This window comes from Macaca mulatta, chromosome 4 (genome assembly GCF_049350105.2).
Source record: "Macaca mulatta isolate MMU2019108-1 chromosome 4, T2T-MMU8v2.0, whole genome shotgun sequence".
Classification (NCBI taxonomy): Eukaryota; Metazoa; Chordata; class Mammalia; order Primates; family Cercopithecidae; genus Macaca; species Macaca mulatta.
This window is the reverse complement of record NC_133409.1, coordinates 110,045,722-110,061,968: the sequence shown is the minus strand read 5'-3', so window position 1 is coordinate 110,061,968 and position 16,247 is coordinate 110,045,722. Positions and strand designations below refer to the sequence as shown.

Below are 16,247 nucleotides of genomic sequence, written 5' to 3'. Positions count from 1 at the left end.
CATGAAAAGACTATATTAAAGAACTGTAGTGAGTGAAGATTCCAGAAGCTTTGGGATCTGCTGGAAAATGTATTACAGCATCAAGACTCCTAGAAATAGATTATTGTACTATAATGGCTGCCCAAAAGGCATTGTGCATTGTACTAGTTCATTGTCCACAATACCCAAAGGACTTTGTGTACTTTATCTTACTCATCATACCTGTGTACTTACTATTCTGCCACCAATCCAAGTTTTTATTTTCTGTTTGAAATTTTAATATAATCTCCTTAACTAGTCTTCTTAGTCATCATTTTTCTCTCTAATGTATTCTAAACATTGTTTCTAGATTAATTGTACAGCACTGTATGCATTCTGTAAGCCTTTATTTTATAATGTCTTAACTTGGTGTCCCTATGTGTTTCCAACTCTTCTTTCAAACTAATATTGTCCTTTTTACATAATTGTCCTAACATTGTCCTTTTTACATAAAGCACTTGTCTTTAAGAGAACTTATTGCCGGGCATGATGTCTCACGCCTGTAATCCCAGCACTTTGGGAGGCCAAGGCGGCTGGATCACGAGGTCAGGGATTTGAGACCAGCCTGGCTAATATGCTGAAACCCCATCTCTACTAAAAATACAAAAATTAGCTGGGCACGGTGGCGTGTGCCTGTAGTCCCAGCTGCTCGGGAGGCTGAGGCAGGAGAATCGCTTGAACCTGGGAGGCGGAGGTTGCAGTGAGCCGAGATTGCACCACTGCACTCCAGCCTGGGTGACAGATTGAGCCTCTGTCTCCAAAAAAAAAAAGGAAGAGAGAGAGAAATAATTATATCACAGCAGGAAAGTTGTAAGGTGTTTTATTATTTAATGTAATAAATAATAACTTTCTTTTCTGGTAAAGGTTCTTCATGGTTCTAGAATACAGTATGATCAAAAGAAAAAAAATTATTTGTAGGAGAAAATGAAATGTGAACCTGATTTCTTAGCAGAGCACAGCTCTATGCAAATCCAGCAAATTTTTCTTTTCCATCAAAAACCTTAAGCTTCTCACAGTTTACAAACTAAGTTTCAGAAGTACCCTGGAGATTCAAAGCCAATTATATATAAATTATCTACCCTTTATTGCCCAATAATATTGTAACATATGTCAGTGTTTTTAGGGATTTATGAAATTTGTATTTTGTTACAGCCCTCATACTGCAGACTGTCTTTCCTGGTTTCTGTCCATTAACAAAAATGTCACTCTGTGTCACTTTGTACCTCAAAAATTTTCAGGAGTGCCCTGTAACTTTTATGGTTTTCTCCCACATTAGCACTGTTATTTATAACTCTTCAGTGTGATGAGTAAGGTTTTGCTGGTGATTTAGACATTTAATTAGAAAGTTACATATTTAGTCTTAAAGCTGTTTATGAAGAACCATATTAAAATTTGGGTGAATTTTTTCTAATAGGTTATATTTGCTACGGTGAAGAAAAACTTTGTAAATTTAGTTAAAAAAATAAAAGGCAGTATATGTAACGTAAAATTGTCAGTTTAAAAATTATAATGCTAAATGAAATATTCCAGTCAAAAAATATAATGTAGAAATTTGCAGTGTACTATTAGCCTTACTTGTAGCATGAGATTTTTCGCAAAGGGCGTTCTGCATTGAAGAATAATTAGTAGGTCTGTATCTTCTTCAGATAGTATAAATAAAAAGATGATTTGATATTTTCTTCTTCTTCTTGAATATAACCTCCTTATGTTTTGTAGTGAAATGATTTATCTGCCAAGTTATGATTAATCTGAGAAACAGGTTTTAAATGTTTTACTATATTCAGTGTTTTATAAAATTCTACACTTGTTTATTATTAGATAATTTAATCATTTTAATTCGCTCGGTGATATAATTGGCGTTATTATTATTATTATTTTGAGACAGAGTCTCACTCTGTCGCCCAGGCTAGAGTGCAGTGGCGCCATCTCGGCTCACGGCAAGCTCTGTCTCCCGGGTTCATGCCATTCTCCTGCCTCAGCCTCCTGAGTAGCTGGGACTACAGGCGCCAACCACCATGCCCGGCTAATTTTTTGTAGTTTTAGTAGAGACGGGGTTTCACTGTGTTAGCCAGACTAACTGTGTTAGTCTCGATCTCCTGACCTCGTGATCCGCCTGCCTCGGCCTCCCAAAGTGCTGGGATTACAGGTGTGAGCCACTGCACCCGGCCAAGTGGCATTATTTAGAAGTGTCTATTTTATTTAAAAGCAAGTGCTTTTTTAAGGAAGTAAGATGGCATATATTATTAGGAATACCACATATGCGCAAATACAAAGTAATCCCTCATTTTTCAAATGAGAATATATAAAATCAAGGTTTTCATTCAGTTTAAATTTAGAAACTTTCACAATGTAGATGAAATAGACCAATGTCCACTTTTGTTTTGTTTTGTTTTGTTTTTTGAAACTGAGTCTCACTGTTGTTGGCCCAGGCTGGAGTGCAGTGGTGCAATCTCGGCTCACTGCAGCCTCCACTTCTTGGGTTCCAGCAATTCTCCTACCCCAGCCTCTCAAGTAGCTGAGATTACAGGTGCCTGCCACCATGCCTGGCTAATTTTTGTATTTTTAGTAGAGATGGGGTTTCGTCGTCTTGGCCAGGCTGGTGTTGAACTCCTGACCTCAGGTGATCCACCCACCTTGGCCTCCCAAAGTGCTGGGATTACAGGTGTGAGCCACCGCACCCAGCCCGGTGTCTACTTATAATATTAATATTTATGTGTGATTTACTTACATATTTCTAAATGACAAGTATTTAGATATAACTTCCTTCAATTCCTTTATCTTATGCAACAATTTTATTTAAATGCATATGTCAGCCAGGTGTGGTGGCTGTAATCCCAGCACTTTGGGAGGCTGAGGCAGGTGGATCACTTGAGGTCAGGAATTTGAGACCAGCCTAGTCAACATGGTAAAACCCCATCTCTACTAAGACTACAAAAATTAGCGGGGTGTGGTGGCGTGCACTGTAACCCCAGCGACTAGGGAGGCTGAGGCAGGAGAATCACTTGAACCCAGGAGGTGGAGGTTGCAGTGAGCCAAGATTGTGCCACTGCCTTCCAGCTTGGGTGACAGAGCGAGACTCATTCTGATAAATAAATGAATGAGTGAATGCTTTATGTCGTCATTATTGACACTTTTTGAATCAGCTAACATTTTTCCAAAACACACAATGTCAACATCCATGTATGCTAGAACGTTTCGCAAGCTACAGTACGTTTTTTTTTTTTTTTTTTTTCTTTTTTTTTAGTGATGAGGTCTCTCTTTGTTCCCCAGTTCAGTGCTGCATTCATAGCTAACTGTAACCTTGAACTCCTAGGCACAAGCAGTCCTTCCACCTCAGGCCCCAAGTAGTTGGGACTATAGGCACATGCCATCTATACCTGGCTACATTTTTCTTTTTTTGAGATGATGTCTCACTATTTTTGCCCAGGGTGGAGTGCAGTGGCACAATGTTGGCTCATTGCAACCTCTGCCTCCCGGGTTCAAGCGATTCTCTTGCCTCAGCCTCCTGAGTAGCCGGGATTACAGGCATGCATTACCATGCCTGGCTAATTTTTTATACTTTTATATACTGGGGTTTATAAATACTGGGGTTTCACCAGGTTATGTTGGCCAGGCTGATCTCAAACTCCTGGGCTCAAGCGATCCTCCCAAAATGCTGGGATAACGGTTAAAAGCCACCATTCCCTGCCGGTACCCGTGCTTAATGTCCCCAAATAATGTATTACTTCCCAGAGAAACCAGTTAACATAGTCCTTTCAAATGCAATCTTTAGAGAGTTATGTTTAGTGACATTCTAGACTTTGCAATTAATTATTGTAGTAATTGCTAAATTTATTTTATATTTCCTTTCTCTTTTTACATTATAAAAATCTTCACACTGAAAAGTTGAAAGAATTTTGCAGTGAACTTTATATAACTCCCAGCTAAGTTCTACTATTAGCATTTTATTGTATTTGCTTTCCATATATCTATTCATCCCTGTATGTATTCGTTTGTCTTGTTTTTTAATGCATTTCAAAATACTTGCCTCTTTTTTTGAATCTGTTAACTTCTCTAAAATAATTAATTCAGGCTGTAGTAGGCTTAATGTGTCTTTTCCACATTGAAATAATTAGTTAGAAAATACCATTTTGTAACCACCAGTAATAAATAATTCAGGCAAGGACCATCAATACATGCAAAAACCATTGAGTGAATGTCAAACCCCCATGACGTGCAGTTTACCTATATAACAAACCTACACAGGTACCCCTGAACCGAAAATAAAAGTTAAAAAAAAAAAAGAAAAGAAAGAGTGATGGAAGGGATGTGGCAAGATGTTAACAGTTTAACAGTTAGTAAATTTAGGTAAGGAATATTTAGGTGTTCATTATAATGTTATACCAACCTCTCTGTGGGATTTTAAGAGATAAACGAGTAATATAGGAAACATTCTAAGTACTTGAATAGAAAAGTGAAACCTGCCTTTCTTTGTAAGTCTAGAGCAATACTAATTCATCTTCTTTTTTAGTTTTGTTTAGATTTTATCAAGATACAGCTAGACGGTAAGCTATTTTATGTTTTTTTACTCACTAAAGCTTTCTTTACACCAAAGCACTTTACAGGAATAAAAGATTTAAAAATATTCATAGAATTTATTAAGATGGTTAGTTGTTACATATATCCTTATCAAAGGGCATATATCTTGGTGTAAATTTCATTCAGAAATATCACAGAGCCTAACTTTTTAGAAACCCCTTTTCATTTGTAAAAAATAAAAAAGCTTCTTTAAAGCAGTTATAAAGATTTTTTTTTATTACCCACAAGAGTAATGATGTGCAGAGCATAATAAATATGTACTTACATTTAAACTTGTATTTCCTCACAATTTCCCCCATTCATGATATTACCCTCTTAAAAGTTATTTTTCCATTTCCATTTGTTTTCCTCCAGAACGAGACCGTGATCCTGTAGAGATTATTTTAAATACCTCTGATCTAACTAAATGTGAATGGTGTAATGTCCGAAAATTACCCGTAGTGTTTCTTCAGGCAATTCCAGCAGTTTATCAAAAGCTGAGCATGCAACTGCAAATGAATAAGGAGGATAAAGTTTGGAATGATTGTAAAGGAATAAATAAATTAACAAGTAAGTTGTGTAAAACAGATTATAATAGGTAATTATAATAGATATTGTATTTACAATAGCTGTTGAATAGCAAAATGTGAGTGCACTTTGACAGATGCCTTAGATGTATATTATCTACAATTCTCACAGCTACCTTGTGAAATAGATATTACTTTCTCCATTTTACAGATAAGGAAAAACTCACAGAAAGTGGAAGGGCTGAAGATAAAACCCAGACTTACTCATTTAGAAAGTTTCTAAGTAGATTAAAACCCAAAAGATCTGCACTCTTAACTAACACTGTAATCTGAGTAAACTAAAATTTTTTAACTGATAGGAATATTAAATGTAAATCAGCCATATAAATCTGGAAATCTTGAAACTTGGCCTGAATAGGAAGTTATTAAGTTCATAAAATGGGCCTTAAGTCTTTATAATACATAGATATGGTTCTCCAGGTTTTTTTCCTTCACCTTTAACACTTAAAGCATGGCTTGACTGCTTAGAAGATAAACACATTTCAGCAGTAATTGCTGCTTCAGCTTAATTATGAAAAAGTGTTAGCTACCAGTGAATCTGCAAGAGTTGGCACATTAGTGAAAAGATGTTTTGCAGTTAGATTCTCTTGAGATACTATCAGTTCACGTGGCAATTTTCTATTTGTGTTTGACAAAAATGTTAACTATTATATCTTTATAGATTTAGATTTATTAGATGAAGTAAATTAGTTACATCCGTGAATAGATTTGTTCTTGAACTGTTATTAGAGTAATGTATTCTGGTTCCTTCCTTCTAATAACTTAAGCGAACTTTGCATGTAACACACACTGGTCTTTCCAGTGATTGTTGTGTATCCACTGTATGTCAGACATTGTTGCGGACCTTTTTACTGGGATTTCTGATTATCTTCCCGGAAAGAATTAATAATTACTCCTTTAAAACTTTCTATTTACTTTTGTTTTTTTAGACTTATATTTGTTTCTTTTCAGATTTGGAAGAACAATATATAATTTTAATTTTTCAAAATGGCCTTGATCCTCAGGCAAATATGGTATTTGAAAGTATCATTAATGAAATTGGTATAAAGAATAACATTTCCAGTTTTTTTGCGAAAATTCCCTTTGAAGAAGCTAATGGCAGACTTGTTGCCTGTACACGAACCTATGAAGAGAACATCAAAGGAAGTTGTGGGCAAAAGGAAAACAAAATTAAAACTGTAATTATGTTTTTTAATTTTAAAAATATTCTTAAATTATGGGTAGTTTTAAAGGAAAATATGTTTTATTTTAATACTGTTCCTTTCAGTGTTAAATATTTTTAATTCTATTTCAGAATTACTTGCTTTTATGTGTGATTTGTAAACTACCTTGTGTCAAAACAGTGGTGAGTGGGTGACAAATAGTACTCGGTACAGGTCTCAGAAGCATTTTTGGTTCCTCCACATTCTATCCTTATCTTTACTTTTCATCATCATTTTTTCTGTCATCCTTTTTTCTTTATACCCTACTTCCAACATATATATGCACACACCACTACTTTCAAATGGATTGGTTACCCTGTGTCTTAGGTTTGAAGAAATTGTGGTCCATGGTGTACATTTGTATGTAACATAGGCATATATGAGAAATGAAGAATACATGCTATTTGATCTTTATTGTCAAAACATGTATCTAATACTAGAATAACTACTCATATAGCTAGGTAACTCTGAAGCCACCTGAAGCAAAGGTCACAATACTACTATAACACATAGTATAATGGTAAATAATACAAACATAATTTTAAAACTCTTAAGTTTATTTCCTATTATAGCAACTTAGCTTTGCTGACCTAATTTATTGGGAACAGATCTCTCAAACTGCCTGCAAACTTGGAAATATGGCTATCCGCAGCACAATCTTGGTGATAGTTGAGCAAGGACTCCCCAAAAAACTATAAATATAGTTAGTGGGTTGAGAAAAGGACGGGAAATGGTTCTCTTTCTTTTGCATAGTTGGCATGGGAGACAGTGCCAACGGAAGAAAAGAGCAGCATAATGCAACTGGGATGGACTCAAACTTCAATGGAAGATTCTTTCCTCTAAGGAACCCATTTCACTTAGCTTTATGGAGGGCTGAAACTCATTCGACTGTGTTCCCTGAGCCTCTGCCCCTGCATCTTATAGATTGCCTAGCTATTGAACTAAGAGGCAAAAACCACTTTGGTTTTTTAGAAAGGTTCTTTGAATGTTACCAGCATTATCTGATTTAATGTAGATAGTAGAGATCTTAGAGAAGTAAGATACTGAAAAATTACTGTTACATAAGTTGGGAGAGTGTCACTATCTAGAAGCTACAGATAAAAAGAAAGTGGCCCCTAGTTTTGCCTATTTCTTATTTTTAATTGTTAAATATCATGCATACTTTTTAGTTCCATATTTTTAATCCATTTGCATTGAAAAACATTCTTGCCTTGTGCTTACCCTTTTTATTGAAACTTTTCCTAATTGACTGTAAATTGCTAATTTCCTTTACCAGGTATCATTTGAATCTAAAATACAGCTTAGAAGCAAACAAGAATTTCAGTTTTTTGATGAAGAAGAAGAAACTGGAGAAAACCACACCATCTTCATTGGCCCAGTAGAAAAGTGAGAGAATTCTTTTATATTTGCAATGATCTTAAATGTCTTTCTCTGTTTTATTACATTTCAGTTGTGTATACATTTCAGTTGTGTATACATATATATAGATTTGTTTATTTGCTTGCCTTCTAATTTTGTTACAGGTTGATAGTATATCCACCACCTCCAGCTAAGGGAGGCATCTCCGTTACTAATGAGGACCTACACTGTCTAAATGAAGGAGAATTTTTAAATGATGTTATTATAGACTTTTATTTGAAGTAAGTTAATTTTCCACTGATCTTTTATTAAATCTTTAACATTCTGTAATATCGTATGTCTGTTTTCCAGAGTCAGGCTTTTTGAGTTTTAAATTCCATCTCTACCACTTACTGTGTGACATTTGGGGAGTTATTTAATCTGTTTCTATCTTTGCACATTTTAAAAATGAGAATTCTGTCTAAAGAGTTGTGAAAATTGGGCCAGGGAGTTGACTTATGCCTATAATCCTGACACTTTGAGAGGTCAAGGTGGGAGGATCGCTTGAGCCCAAGAGTTCAGGACCAGCCTGGGAAACAAAGTGAGACTCTGTCTCCACAAAAACCTTAAAAATTAGCCAGGCATATACCTGTAATCCCAGCCACTTGGGAGGCTCTGGCAGGAAGATTACCTGAGCCCGGGAGTTCGAAGTTGCAGTGAGTCATGGTGGTGCCACTGCACTCTAGCCTGGTCAACAAAGCAAAACCCTACCCCCACACCCACCTCCCAAAAACAGGAGTTGTGAGAATTAAATGAGATCGTACATATGAAGTAGTAGGAAAAATGCCTAGTACAGTGTTAGAAGTTTATGGTCTTGTAGGAAGCACAAATACGGAATTAAAGCAATGATAGAAGCATTAACATGGTGCAGACCTAGCAGTTGAGAGAATGCTTCATTATCTTTGGAGGTTGGGAGATATGAGGGACCAGGAAGCTTTCCTGGAAGAGCTTACATTATGACTCAATATACGTTATGACCCAACATACACATGTATACACCTATGTGCAGTGTCTTTATACATGTATCAATTTGTATGTTTTCACTGGTTTGTGATATAAAATGGACATGTATATGAAATAAAACAGAACTTAGCATCAGTATGCATAGTTCTCTGTAATATTTTCTAGTCTCTTATACTGTGTTTCGTTAAACAAAACAAAACTTTCAAAAATTGATGCTGGAATCTGCTGAATTGATTTTATAGCCTATTGGTGGTTGCAGCTTAGTTTGGTGGGAAAACACATGTTGTTATAAAGAGCAAAGTTTTGATCAGCGAAATGATGCGATTGAATTTCTGTTAGACCATTTTGACAGGCATGACACTGTGGAAGTCTAGATGAGAGGTGATTTAAGGAAACAAGACGATTTAAGAAGCCTAATTAAGATATTTTAGTTAAAATGATGGGACGTTTTATGAGGTAGAATTGTTTAGTGTATAGAATTAGTACTCCAGGACTAATTAAGTGGATGTTAAGGAGGAGAGAAAAGGGTGCCAGGTAGCTCCTCATTTTCTGGCTCAAAAGACCTGCTAAATGATGTTGGCACTAAAACAGTGAATGCAGAAGCAGAACAGGCTTGGGTGAGGAGGGGATAAGTTCCCTTTTAGATATCTGTGATATAACAAAAGGACAGTGCCAATCAGCAGTTTAGCAAATGGTTTTAGAGTTTGGTTGAGTTCTGACCAACAGAGATGGTAAGATGTTGTTTAATTGTGAGAATGAATGAAATTGCTTAGATAGGGATGTAGAATGAGAAAAAGAGTATAAGGACAGATCGATCCTGGAGATTAAATTTGAAGAGATAGACCGAGAATAAAAAGGCTCCCATGAATAATTTCCAAAGCTGTTCAAGAAGTAAGAAGAGAAATTGAAGGGAAGTGAGAGCTTTAAAGGAGATTATATTCAGTGTTAACAATATAGCGGAGATCAGGGCAGATAAGGGCTAAGTATAATTTTGAGTTCACAATGACCCCAAGGTAATTAAGGTCAACTATGCAGCCTGGACTTGCATCCCAGTCCCAGGGGTAGCAAGTTACCCCTGAACTCCATTGGAGATGGTATCAGTGGAGGCCTATTGGAGACCTCCCACCCCATCCATCAGTAACAGGGAGCCCTCTGGTATCAGTGGAGGTCTAGTAGAGAACATGTACTTTTAGTCCCACCTCACAATAATGAGGTAACACCCTACTACCCATTGGAGTGTGGTGCTAGAGGAAGTCTGCTAAAACACAAAAATTATATTGCTCTACATAGTTGCCAGCAAAAACAAAAACCATAATACTCAAAATGTCTAGATTTCGAAATGAAAATAATTTGCCTTACCCAGAATCAGGAAGATCTCAAACTGAATAAGAAGGTCAATAGATATTAACACCAACAAGACACAAATGTCAGAATTATTTGACAAAGATTTTAAAGCATCCGATACAGTTGGGGTTTGTGTCCTGACCCAAATCTCATGTCCATTTGTAATCCCCACTGTTGGAAGAGGGGCCTTGTGGGAGGTGATTGGATTCTGGGGACAGATTTCCCCCTTGCTATCCTTGTTATAGTGAGTAAGTTCTCACAAGATCTGGTTGTTTATAAAAGTGTGTAGCACCTCCCCCTTTGCTCTCTCTTACTCCTGCTCCGGCCGTGTAAGATGTACCTCCTTCCTCTTCACCTTCCCTCATGATTCCAAGTTTCCTGAGGCCTCCACAGCCATACTTCCTGTACAGCCTGTGGATCTGTGAGTCAATGAAACCTCTTTTCTTTATAAATTATCCAGTCTCAGGTAGTTCTTGTTGTTGTTGTTGTTGTCGTTGTTTATTTTTTTTTTGGAGATGGAGTCTCTCTCTGTCACCCAGTCTGCAGTGCAGTGGCGTGATCTCGGCACACTGCAGCCTTTGCCTTCTGCATTCAAGCAGTCCTTCCACCTCAACCTCTTGAGTAGCTGGGATTACAGGCACTCACTACCACACCCAGCTAATTTCAGGTAGTTCTTTAGAGCAAAAATTAATTCAAGAGAGAATTAATTTTTCAAGAGAGAACGGACTGATACAGCATCCATCATAAAAATGTTTTAATGAACATGATGACAAGTTGTGAAACAAATGAAAACTCAAAACAATATAAAGAAGAGAGAAATGGATGGGTCTGTAATCCTAGCAGTTTGGGAGGTCATGGTGAGAAGATCACTTGAGGCCAGGAGTTTGAGACCAGCCTGGGTAACATAGCAAAATCCTCATCTGTACAAAAAAACAAAAATGTAAAAAGGAAGAAACATAATGGAAATTTTAGAACTAAAAATACAAAACTGAAACAATGACTTCAGGGACTGGGCTCAATAGCGGAATGGAAAAGACAAAGGAAGGAATCAATGAACTGTCTACAAGACATGTCAAGGTAATGATATTAAATAGGTTGAAAGCAAAAGGATGGAAAAGATACACCATACAAACATTAAACAAAAGAAAGCAGAACCTGATAAACTTCTGAGGAAAGAAAATTACCAGGGATCAAGAAGGATATTTTATAATGATAAAAAAGTGATCCACCAAGAAAACATACTAATCCTATGTACTAAACAACAGAGTTATAAAATGTGTGAAGCAAAAACTGATAGACCTGAAAGGAGAAACAGACAAATCCACAAATAAACTTGGAGATGTTAGTACCCCTCTCTCAACAATTGGTAGAATAACTAGAAAGAAAATCAACAAGGATATAGAAGAACTCGACAACACCATCAACCAGCAGGATCTACTCAACATCAGGATTATATATATTTTTTTTAATTACACTTTAAGTTCTAGAGTACATGTGCACAATGTACAGGTTTGATACATAGATACATAGGTATACATGTGCCATATTTGTTTGCTGCACCCATCAACTCATCATTTACATTAGGTATTTCTCCTAATGCTATCCCTCCCCCAGCCCTCCACCCCGCAACAGGCCCCGGTGTGTGATGTTCCTCGCCCTGTGTCTAAGTGAACTCATTGTTCAGTTCCCATCTGTGAGTGAGAAAATGCTGTGTTTGGTTTTCTGTCCTTGTGATAGTTTGCTGAGAATGATGGTTACCAGCTTTATCCATGTCCCTGCAAAGGACATGAACTCATCCTTTTTATGGCTGCAACTATGCATGGTGTATTGTATTCCATGTTGTATATGTGCCACATTTTCTTAATCCAGTCTATCATTGATGGACATTTGGGTTGGTTCCAACTCTTTGCTATTGTGCGTAGTGCCACAATAAACATACGTGTGCATATGTCTTTATAGTAGCATGATTTATAATCCTTTGGGTATATACCGAGTAATGGGATTGCTGGGTCAAATGGTATTTCTAGTTCTAGATCCTAGAGGAATCGCCACACTGTCTTCCACAATGGTTGAACGAATTTACAGTCCCACCAACAGTGTAAAAGCGTTCCTATTTCTCCACATCCTCTCCATCATCTGTTGCTTCCTGACTTTTTAAAGATTGCCATTCTGACTGGCGTGAGATGATATCTGATTGTGGTTTTGGTTTGCATTTCTCTGATGACCAGTGATGATGAGCATTTTCTCATGCGCCTGTTGGCTGTATAGATGTCTTCTGTAGAGAAGTGTCTTCATATCCTTTGGCCACTTTTTCATGGGGTTGTTTTTTTCTTGTAAATTTGTTTGAGTTATTTGTAGATTCTGGATATTAGCCCTTTGTCATATGGGTAGATTGCAAAAATTTTCTGTAGGTTGCCTGTTCACTCTGATGATAGTTTCTTTTGCTGTGTGGAAGGTCTTTAGTTTAATTAGATCCGACTTGTGTATTTTGGCCATGTGGAAGCTCTTTAGTTTAATTAGATCCCATTTGTCTATTTTGGCTTTTGTTGCCATTGCTTTTGGTGTTTTAGTCATGAAGTCCTTGCCCATGCCTGTGTCCTGAATGGTATTGTCTAGGTTTTCTTTTAGGGTTTTTATGGTTTTAAGTCTAACATTTAAGTCTTTAATGCATCTTGAATTAATTTTTGTATAAGGTGTAAGGAAGGGATACAGTTTCAGCTTTCTACATATAGCTAGCCAAGTTTCCCAGCACCATTTATTAAATAGGGAATCCTTTCCCCACTTCTTGTTTTTGTCAGGTTTGTTAAAGATCAGATGGTTGTAGATGTGTAATGTTATTTCTGAGACCTCTGTTCTGTTCCATTGGTCTATATCTCTGTTTTGGTGCCAGTACCATGCTGATTTGGTTACTGTAGCTTTGTAGTATAGTTTGAAGTCAAGTAGCGTGATGCCTCCAGCTTTGTTGTTTTTGCTTAGAATTGTCTTGGCAATGCAGGCTGTTTTTTGGTTCCATATGAACTTTAAAGTAGTTTTTTCCAATTCTGTGAAGAAAGTCATTGGTAGCTTGATGGGGATGGCATTGAATCTATAAATTACTTTGGGCAATATGACCATTTTCCCGATATTGATTCTTCCTATCCATGAGAATGGAATATTCTTCCATTTGTTTGTGTCCTCTTTTATTTCGTCGAGCAGTGGTTTGTAGTTCTCCTTGAAGAGGTCCTTCACATCCCTTGTAAGTTGGATTCCTAGGTATTTTATTCTCTTTGTAGGAACCGTGAGTGGGAGTTCACTCATGGTTTGGCTCTCTGTTTATCTGTTAATGGTGTATAGGAATGCTTGTGATTTTTGCACATTGATTTTGTATCCTGAGACTTTGCTGAAGTTGCTTGTCAGCATAAGGAGATTTTTGGGCTGAGACGATGGGGTTTTCTAAATACACAGTCATGTCATCTGCAAAGAGGGACAATTTGACTTCCCCATTTCCCAATTGAATACCCTTTATTTCTTTCACTTGCCTGATTGCCCTAGCCAGAACTTCCAACACTATGTTGAATAGGAGTGTTGAGAGAGGGCATCCTTGTCTTGTGCGGGTTTTCAAAGGGAATGCTTCCAGTTTTTGCCCATTCAGTATGATATTGGCTGTGGGTTTGTCATAAATAGCTCTTATTGATTTTCCATCAATACTTAGTTTATTGAGAGTTTTTAGCATGAAGGGCTGTTGAATTTTGTCAAAGGCCTTTTCTGCATCTATTGAGATAATCATGTGGTTTTTGTGGTTGGTTCTGTTTATGTGATGGATTACGTTTATTGATTTGCGTATGTTGAACCAGACTTGCATACCAGGGATGAAGCCAACTTGATCGTGGAGGATAAGCTTTTTGATGTGCTACTGGACTAGGTTTGCCAGTATTTTATTGAGGATTTTTACATCAGTGTTCATCAGGGATGTTGATCTAAAATTCTCTTTTTTGTGTGTGTCTCTGCCAAGCTTTGGTATCAGCATTGATGTTGGCCTCATAAAATGAATTAGGGAGGATTTCCTCTTTTTCTGTTGATTGGAATAGTTTCAGAGGGAATGATACTAGCTCCTCTCTGTACCTCTGGTAAAATTCGACTGTGAATCTGTCTGGTCCTGAACTTTTTTTGGTTGGTAGGCTATTAATTATTGCCTCAGTTTCAGAGCCTGTTACTGGTCTATTTAGAGATTCAAGTTCTTCCTGGTTTAGTCTTGGGAGGGTGTATGTGTCCAGGAATTTATCCATTTCTTCTAGATTTTCTAGTTTATCTGCATAGAGGTGTTTATTCTCTGATGGTAGTTTGAATTTCTGTGGGATCAGTAGTGATACCCCCTTTATCATTTTTTATTGCGTCTATTTGATTCTTCTCTCTTTTCTTCTTTATTAGTCTTGCTAGCGGTCTATCAATTTTGTTGATCGTTTCAAAAAACCAGCTCATGGATTCATTGATTTTTTTTTTGAAGGGTTTTTTGTGTTTCTAGTTCCTTCAGTTCTGCTTTGATCTGAGTTATCTCTTGCCTTCTGTTAGCTTTTGAATGTGTTTGCTTTTGCTTCTCTAGTTCTTTTAATTGTGATGTTACGGTGTCGATTTTAGATCTTTCCTGCTTTCTCTTGTGGGCATTTAGTGCTATAAATTTCCCTCTACACACTGCTTTAAGTTAAGATGATTTAAATGTGTCCCAGAGATTCTGGTGCATTGTGTCTTTGTTCTCACTGGTTTCAAAGAACGTCTTTATTTCTGTTTTCATTTTGTTTTTACCCAGTAGTCATTTAGGAGCAAGTTTTTCAGTTTCCATGTAGTTGGGCAGTTTTGAGTGAGTTTCTTAATCCTGAGTTCTAATTTGATTACACTGTGGTCTGAGAGACAGTTTGTTGTGATTTCTGTTCTTTTACTTCTGCTGAGGAGTGCTTTACTTCCAATTATGTGGTCGATTTTAGAATAAGTGTGATGTGGTCCTGAGAAGAATGCATATTCTGTTAATTTTGGGTGGAGAGTTCTGTAGATGTCTATTAGGTCTGCTTGTTACAGAGCTGAGTTCAGGTTCTGGATATCCTTATTAACCTTCTGTCTCGTTGATCTGTCTAATGTTGACAGTGGGGTGTTAAAGTCTCCCATTATTATTGTGTGGGATTCTAAGTCTCTTCGTGGGTCTCTAAGGATTTGCTTTATGAATCTGGGTGCTCCTGTATTGGGTGCATATATATTTAGGATAGTTAGCTCTTCTTATTGAATTGATCCCTTTACCATTATGTAATAGCTTAGTCTCTTTTGATCTTTGTTGGTTTAAAGTCTGTTTTATCAGAGACTAGGATTATAACCCCTGTGTTTTTTTGCTTTCCGTTTGCTTCGTAGATCTTCCTCCATCCCTTTATTTTGAGCCTATCTGTGTCTCTGCATGTGAGATGGGTCTCCTGAATACAGCACACTGATGGGTCTTGACTCTTTATCCAATTTGCCAGTCTGTGTCTTTTAATTGGGGCATTTAGCCCATTTACATTTAAGGTTAATATTGTTATGTGTGAATTTGATCCTGTCATTATGATGTTTGCTGGTTATTTTGGCCATTAATTGATGCCATTTCTTCATAGCGTCAATGGTCTTTACAATTTGGCCTGTTTTTGCAGTAGCTGGTACCGGTTGTTTCTTTTTCATGTTTAGTGCTTCCTTCAGGAGCTCTTGTAAGGCAGGCCTGGTGGTGACAGAATCTCTCAGCATTTGCTTGTCTCTGAAGGATTTTATTTCTCCTTCACTTATGAAGCTTAGTTTGGCTAGATATGAAATTCTGGGTTGAAAATTCTTTTCTTTTTCTTTTTTTTTTTTTTTGAGATGGAGTTTCACTCTTTTGCCCAGGCTGGAGTGCAGTGGCCGGATCTCAGCTCACTGCAAGCTCCGCATCCTGGGTTTACACCATCCTCCTGCCTCAGCCTCCCGAGTAGCTGGGACTATAGGCGCCCGCCACCTCACCCGGCCAGTTTTTTTTTGTATTTTTTAGTAGAGACGGGGTTTCACCGTGTTAGCCAGGATGGTCTCGATCTCCTGACCTCATGATCCACCCGTCTCAGCCTCCCAAAGTGCTGGGATTACAGGCTTGAGCCACCGCGCCTGGCCAAAAATTCTTTTCTTAAGAATGTTGAATATTGGCCCTCACTCTCTTCTG

General features: G+C 37.3%; 1 protein-coding gene across 33 annotated transcripts in view; it reads left to right on the top strand.

Moving 5' to 3' along the window:
- The window catches only part of SENP6 (SUMO specific peptidase 6), a 113,279-nt gene that overhangs the window by 72,189 nt on the left and 24,843 nt on the right, over window positions 1-16,247 (top strand). For all 33 annotated transcript variants that reach the window (XM_028847409.2, XM_077999740.1, XM_028847408.2 and 30 more), the window contains 5 exons: window positions 4,529-4,562; window positions 4,951-5,145; window positions 6,114-6,340; window positions 7,641-7,750; window positions 7,888-8,004. In XM_028847409.2, coding sequence (XP_028703242.1) covers window positions 4,529-4,562; window positions 4,951-5,145; window positions 6,114-6,340; window positions 7,641-7,750; window positions 7,888-8,004 — 683 coding nt within the window. The remainder of the gene's footprint in view (window positions 1-4,528; window positions 4,563-4,950; window positions 5,146-6,113; window positions 6,341-7,640; window positions 7,751-7,887; window positions 8,005-16,247) is intronic.